Consider the following 7,723-nt stretch of genomic DNA (forward strand, 5'->3'; position numbering starts at 1 on the left):
CCTCGCTCCTCGCTCCTCGCTCCTCGCTCCTCGCTCATCCCTCCTCCCTCCTCGCTCCTCGCTTATCCCTCCTCCCTCCTCCCTCCTCACTCCTCGCTCCTCGGCTGGCCCTAATGGGCTCCGTGTCGGTCACCGTTAAGTGGTTCCTGCGCAGCTCTGTGGGAGTCATCAGCCCACAGGAAGCAGTGGCTGCTGAGCAGGATGTCATGGAGAATTATCATTTCGACCGACCACAGGCGCAGCCAGCTCACCCGGCTCTCTGTGCGGGCAGAGGCAGACAGACAAAGGCAAAAAACTGAGAGTTCGTGGCGGGGTTGAAGGAAAGACGAAGGGGACGTTTAATTACTTCAGTAGCTGAAGGCCGAGCATTCCTTGAAGGAATGCATATCACCCGCAGCCTTTCATGACAGAGTTTTACACAAAGATGTTGCAGATGTTTGTCAAACTTTGAAAATAACGTCATTGTGAGATCTTCTGCTCAGAGTATACGATGGAGATGACTCTCAGCTACTGCCACACCAGATTTTAGCCCAATATATGCAAAATTGACTGAGTTGTAGCTGTTCTGGCGTTTGCTAAGGTCGATTAGCTGTGGCGGCCATCTTAAATTGGATTGTCTCCAAAAGTTAATCAGTTGTTGATGTCCATCCAGTGATTATTTCCTGAAAGCGTCATTAAAATTTGCCGAGTGGTTCATGAGATATTCGACTAACAGACATGCAGAATTGACTCTCATAGGTAATGGCGAAGTTTTAAAAAACAGGTCTCACACACTGAGTTAGTTCTCAGATTATACAGTAGGTTGGGAATGACTCTCATCGACTACCATGCCAAATTTTAGCTAAATATCTGTAAAACTGACTGAGTTATAGTCATTTTTAGATGTTTAAGGTGAGTTGGCTGTGGCAGCCACTTTGAATTGCATTGACTACAAAAGGTTAATCAGTTGTAGATTTCTGACTAATTATTATGTTCTGCAAGTTTCATAAAAAACTGTTCAGAGGTAAACAAGATATTTTGCTAACAGACAGACACACAAATAGGCAAAAACATTATCTTTCACCTTTGCCTTTTGGCAGCGGGTGATAATAATCAGCTACACTTTCTCTACAAGCGAGTAGCTTATCTTTCATAGTGTTGTCAAATGACAGCTTCACTAACTTTTCTGTTTCTTTCCAGGGTTGATGTTCAAGGCTTCACTTTGACATTTAATCAACAGCAGGTAAGTCATTTTTGACTTATGAACTCAGACATACAGAGACATAATGTGAGAATGAATAGAGTCTACAGTGAAACATCTTTATTAAAAAATAAGTTGAAAATTCACTCTAAAGTCTGAATTACATTTTTTTTTCAGAACACATTTTCCACTCCTGAATCAAGGATTTCTTTTTACACACATTCATCTAAAAAGCCAATATTAAGTTTAAAATCCAGCATCAACTAAAAGCCTGGCTTTCCTCGAAGGAGTGCGTATCGCCCGCCAGCTTTCATGCCAGAGTTTGAAACTAAGATCTTATGATGTTGAGAAATGGTGCAGTTGTAGCCGTTTTGGTCAAACCTTGTCAATAAAGTTATGCACGATCTCATGCGGTACTGTGAGATCTTGAATAATCATTTAGCGCTGGAACTATGTGTTGTGACTGACTGTCAGCTACTACTGTATCAATCTGTAAAATTCACTCAGGTGTAGCCATTTTTATTGGTTAAGGTCAATTAGCTGTTGTGGCCATCTTGAATTGGGCTGAGTGCCAATGGTAATCAGTTGTAGAGTATTACTTTCTGAAAGTTTTGTTAAATTAATCAGTGGTTCATGACATATTTAGCTAACAAACAAAGTTGATTTCAACAGTTAATGGGGAAGTTAAAAAGCAGATCTTATGTGATCACTTACAGCTCAGAGTATAAGTTGGATCAGTCTCCTGATCTCCTGATGTGGGGCTCTAAGCCCCGCCCACTTCCCCCATCAACAATCATGGTGTCACATGACCTGTCTTTCAATCATAACAGAACTAATTACAGCTAAACATGTTTTTAAAAGTTCATATTTGAACATAAAACAGCAAGATAATAACTACACTAATCAACAAGAGTCAACACCTAAAAACACAAATTATCCAAGGTTTATTTATTTATTTATTTTTATCAAAAGTGATATCTGGTTCATTTACATGGAGGGTGCAGGATTTAAAACGTGTGCTGGAAACGGCCAGCAGTGAAGCTTGGCCCAGTCTGGCTTCAACTTCTGGGTTCTGGTCCGATGTAAACAATAAAATGGCAAATGGTCCACAACTTGTAGAGCGCCTTTTAAACCTCTGTTGGTTCTGCAAATTACTTTACAGCGTTTCTCACTCACTCTTTCATTCACTGCTTTTAGATGTATACAGTATTTTTACAGACAGTATGCAGCCCTTTTATTCTCTTACTCATACATCAATAAGAATATCTGTGAGCGGTGGGGGTTACAGGACAATTCAGCAGGCAGCAGGCGCTGGGGATCAAACCCCCGACTCTCCAATCGAAGGACAACCACACCTCCACTGGGTTGCCCCAAAAAATGTTAAAATCTCTGAGCAGTTTTCAAGTTAAAACTATAAAATGCCAGTCATACTAGTATAATTCAGCTTTTCAACATAAAGTCAAAAAATGGCAAAATTTGATGAGAAAATTATTTTTAAAATGACTTTTTGGTCAAAATGTGCTGGTGTGTTCTGATTAACAGTAAAACTAAATTTGTCCAAGACTGACTATATCCACAGTAACAAAGGTAGGCCTAAATGTTTGCTCTTTGTGCTAAGATCACTTTACTGATTGACCCGTGTGTGCGTGTGTTAGTGAAATATCTTGTGAACCAGTGGATAGATTTAATTGAAACTTTCAGAATCTAATCAATGGATGTACATCTCCAGCTGATTAACTTTTCAAGTTATTCAATTCAATATAGCTGCCACAGCCAACAAAAAACAAATATTGAGCTAAAATTTGGTGTTGTAGTAGCCGAGAGTCATCCTTAACACATACGCTGAGTACTAATACTGTATGTCTTGCAAAGTAGCATGATGTCACACCTAACAGAATTTACAAGGTTTGACCAGAATTTCTTTAACTTCATTATTTTGCATCATAAGAGGATCTTTGTGTAAAACTCTGGCTTGAAAGGTGGTGGGCGATGCGCCTTTTGTCAAAGAATCCTAGACTTTCAATTTTATTTACGTTTTCCCAGTTGGAAGCACCAGATTTAAACGTCCCTTTGCTCATCTCTGAGTATCTTTGCTCATTTAAAGAGCTGTGCATAGCATTTCTTACTGCGCTGCTGTTTGTTGTGTCACAGAATGATCGAGGAAGGCAGCAAACGAGGCAAGGCCATGGTGGAGAAGAGACAACTCTTCATGGAAATGAGTGAGCGCAGTCGACTTGGAGAGATTCTTTTTTCACGAGTCTTTGACTGGAAGACGCACAGGAGCTGCGTGGTCTCTCACACATCTCATTCCTCCCACATAAAGGCAGTCACAGAGTTTAAATGCACCTCCAGTCAGTCTGGTCGTGTTTGGAAGGAGTTTCATGAATCTGGAAGGCTTCATCTGACAGCATTTTGTAGATTTTTGAGCTTTAAGTTCCTTTTTTTAGCTACCATTCTGCTACCTTTAGCATATCTAACTACCCTTTTGCTACTTTTAGGTTTTAGTGACTTTTCTGTTACTTTTATAATTTAGCTAACATGTAAATACTTTTAACTAGCCTTTTGCTATTTTTAGTTTTTAGTTAGCCATTTGCTACTTGTAGTTGTTAGCTAACCTTGTCTAGCTCATAGCTAGTGTTTTGCTCTTTAAGCTTTTAATCAGCCTTTTGCTACAATTAGAGGGTTCACTTCTTTTGGTGTTAGTGTTCTGCTTCCTTAACTAATTTGACCAATGTCCTTCAGTACTTTTAGCAGAAAATACTGTCACTCCAGTTGTTTTCTCTGTTCTTTTTCTTTTAGGAGCTCAAAACTTCGATGTTATCAGACTATCAACGTACAGGACCGCCTGCAAACTCCGATTTGTACAAAAGAGATGCAACCGTAAGAGCATGAAGATTCCCGTCTCTTCTTAGCTCTAATGATGCTTCGTTACAGACTGAATTGTTTACAGTCTGTCTGTCCCCCCCTCCGCTCTTCGCAGTCCATCTGGTTGATGTCTGGAACATGATCGAAGCCTTTCGTGACAACGGGCTCAACACGTTGGACCACAGCGCAGAGATCAGCGTGTCTCGGCTGGAGACTATTCTGTCTTCCATCTACTACCAGCTCAACAAGCGGCTGCCCACCACCCACCAGATCAACGTGGAGCAGTCCATCGGGCTGCTGCTGAACTTCATGGTGGCCACCTACGACAGGTTTGGAACACATGAATGAAACAAAAACACGGGGAGCATTTAACTAAAGTAATGTTAATGTCATTCAACTAAAGCCATGCATTCACTACGTCTCATTCTGTGATCTATTCAAACTCAGTGCATTATTTTAGGTAAAACTCAATGTAAGCTAAAACAGAAAACAAATACGTTTTTGGTTGTTTTAAAGAATGAAAAGGCGCCAAATTCTTTCCATTTATAAAACCAAAAAGCTGAGACTGAATTATATACAATCTAAACCCTTCAGCTTCACTCTGATGAGGAAGCTTTTGATTTTTGTGCCGCCTCTACAGACACAAGAATCAGGGACTAAATTATTAGTTTTCATTTGAAGGTTTATCTTGCAGTTTTGTTCTTGGTTTATGTATTGTGTTTTCTCTGTCTGTGAATCTAAATCTATCCTAGACAGCAGTAAGGCTCTCCAAAGTTCATTTATTCTTTGGTTTTTTAGACTTTCTGCTCTAGGTTTTATATCAGCAGCATCTAACTGCTAACTTGACAATATGTAAATCAAACATACTGATGTTGGATGATCCTGATTGGTTACCTGTCACGTCCATTCATTTATCTGTGAGGCTGTTCAGTTCCCTCTCCGTTATTCGTCGTGCTGCTATATCTCGTAACGTTGAGTTAATGGCTGTGATTACAGGAAGTGGTTTCACTAGCTGTCTCTCAGGTCCAAACTGAATTAGTGAGAATCCCTTTCATGCACTCTGTTAACTCCAAAGCGAAATAAATCAAAAATGAAGCAGCTGGCTTCTTTTGGCAATTTAAAAAGGTTTTGAGACCAAGAGCGTCTTAATTTGGAAGCCTTTTAAAGATCTGCATCTTTATGTTTCTCTTCTATTCAGGTTTGCATCATGATTCTTCTCATTTTTTGACTATAAATGCAGCATGAACATTGCTTATTTTTTCACAACCTCATTTCTGAAAACATTGGGAGGTTGTGTAAAATATAAAAAAAATAGAATGCAATGATTGATGTTGTGGTTTAACATTGTCTTGATGAAATCTGCAAGGCCTTCCCTGAAAAAGACCTTATCTGGATAGGAACATGTTAATCTAAAACCTGTATAATACTTTCTGCATTATTGTTGTATTTCCAGATGTGTAAGTTGCTCATGCCAGAGGCACTAATGCACCCCCATACCATCACAGAGGCAGGCTTTGGAACTGGGCTGTTAACAGGCTGGACTGTACCTCTGCTCTTTAGTTTGGAGGATGTGGTGTCTTTGGTTTCCAAAAAGAATTTCAAATTTTGATTCCTCTGACCACAGATCAGTTCTCCTCTGTCCCTCAGTCCATCTTAAATGAACTTTGGTCCAGAGAAGACAGCAGTGTTTCTGGATGGTGTTCACATCTGGCTTCTTCTTTGCCTGATAGAGCTTTAAGCAGCATTAGTGGATGGTACAGTGAGCTGTGTTTACAGACAATGATCTGTGGAAGTGTTCCTGAGTCCATGCAGTGATGTCCAGAACAGAATCAGACCTGGTTTTAATGCAGTGGCCCCTGAGGGCCCCAAGATCACAGACATCCAATACTGACTTTCAGTCTTGTCTTTTAAGCTTTCTACAGATTCTTGAAATCTGTTGATGATATTTTGAACTGTAGATGATGGGATATTTAAAGCCATTTTTCTAAAAAATTGTACAATTTCTTAAACCCTGAATAAGTTTGCTATGTTTCATTGTAATTAAAAAGCAGATTTATAAGATTTTCAAATCATTGCATTCTGTTTTTATTTACATTTTACGGAATGTCCTAACTTCTTCTGAATTGGGGTTGTAGTTGTAGGAACAGCTGAATGAAATGTTTATCATGGTGTTTATTTCATACTTCAGCTTTCCTTTTAAAATATAAAATATAAGGCGTTCCGTACAATATATTTGTTATTATTTTTGTTAAAAGTGGAAAATAGATTAAATTTTTAACATTAATCCAAAAGCTATAATCATACAAAAAAAATTCTCAATAAAATTTAAATAATGTAAGCTTTTTAGTTTTTCAGAGTGAAGGTTTTATTATTTCATTTCATGCTGTCTTTACTGTAATAATGAAGAGTCACTTCTTCTCCAACATTCAGTGAAAGCCACGGGAAGCTGACTGTTTTCTCCATGAAAGCCATGTTGGCAACAATGTGTGGAGGAAAGATTGTGGACAAACTGCGCTGTAAGTATTGTTAGGATTATGTTGAATGAAGTCCCAGTCATCTGTATACGTACAAATGTTTTAAGCAGTTCTTTAGACAACTTAAAGCTGCAGTTTGATGTTTCCATCCACTCATTATGGGCAAGAATGTTAATAATTTGGCTGATTTCAACCGTTCTTTTTCCAGGGTGGAATGATTATACAACATATAACTTGAGTGATCTTAAGTAAAATTCACAAAGCCAATGCTAAAAGCTAAAATTAGCAAAACAGTAGCCAAAAGCTAAGATCAGCAAAATAGCAGTTTAAAATCACAATTAGTAGAACAGCAGCTAATAGTTGAAATTAGCAAAACATAAAGTAGAAGGTAAAATTAGCTGAATAGTAGCTAAAAGCTAAAAACCATAGTGTTCACACAAATAGACTGACGCCCCTCTACACTATTTGCTTAAATGTCTCTTCGCAAGTTGCACCTTGACCACATCCTTTTTGTCTCCATCAACAAGCTTGCGGCAGAATTCTGTGTGGATATTTCACCACTCATCTTTGCAGAATTAGTAGAGTTTATTTAAATGTATAGGCTTCCTGACGCTGACTCAGAATTTAACTATAATCCACAAAATTTTAACCAGGGTGAAGTTGGGGCTTTGGGAAGGCCACTCCAGGAGCTTAGTGCTAGTCAGAAACCAGGTCTGATGTGTTTGTCCAAGTTTCAACCATCCAATTGTTTATTTAAGGTAGCGTTTCTCAACGGGGGCGGTACCGCCCCCTGGGGGCCGTTGAGAGGATGACGGGGGGCGCTGGCAGCAATATTTTCAAAAGGGGGGCGTTGATGTTCTTTTGGGGGGCGTTTGCTTAAAGGTAAAGTTTATGCAAAAGATTCACAACAATATCAGTTTAAACTTTGAACTACTTGCAAAAATATTGTGGCCTAAAATATTCAAACCGTTACACAACTGCAGCTGTGTTGATGGTGTTTCTTTTCAACGCAGCTCCATGCTGCCTTCAGGAGAACGGGACATCAGAGTATCATTTTTTATAATTTGTCCCACATGGCAGTTACTTTGAGAAAGGAACGCTCTCTTTAGTGATATTACCCTTGGAATTATTTATTTCTCTTACATGGGTTAATTTCTCTGAAGGATACACCTTGAGCGCATTGTTATCGCAGTGGTTAAACATT

General features: G+C 39.1%; 1 protein-coding gene across 5 annotated transcripts in view; it reads left to right on the plus strand.

Moving 5' to 3' along the window:
• dtnbb (dystrobrevin, beta b) overlaps positions 1–7,723 on the plus strand; it is a 64,954-nt gene that overhangs the window by 6,255 nt on the left and 50,976 nt on the right. For all 5 annotated transcript variants that reach the window (XM_017421562.2, XM_017421564.2, XM_017421565.2 and 2 more), the window contains exons 2-6: positions 1,180–1,222; positions 3,332–3,399; positions 3,980–4,060; positions 4,161–4,374; positions 6,476–6,561. In XM_017421562.2, the coding sequence (XP_017277051.1) occupies positions 3,333–3,399; positions 3,980–4,060; positions 4,161–4,374; positions 6,476–6,561 (448 nt within the window). In that variant the 5' untranslated portion in view covers positions 1,180–1,222; position 3,332. The remainder of the gene's footprint in view (positions 1–1,179; positions 1,223–3,331; positions 3,400–3,979; positions 4,061–4,160; positions 4,375–6,475; positions 6,562–7,723) is intronic.

This window comes from Kryptolebias marmoratus, linkage group LG10 (assembly GCF_001649575.2).
Source record: "Kryptolebias marmoratus isolate JLee-2015 linkage group LG10, ASM164957v2, whole genome shotgun sequence".
Classification (NCBI taxonomy): Eukaryota; Metazoa; Chordata; class Actinopteri; order Cyprinodontiformes; family Rivulidae; genus Kryptolebias; species Kryptolebias marmoratus.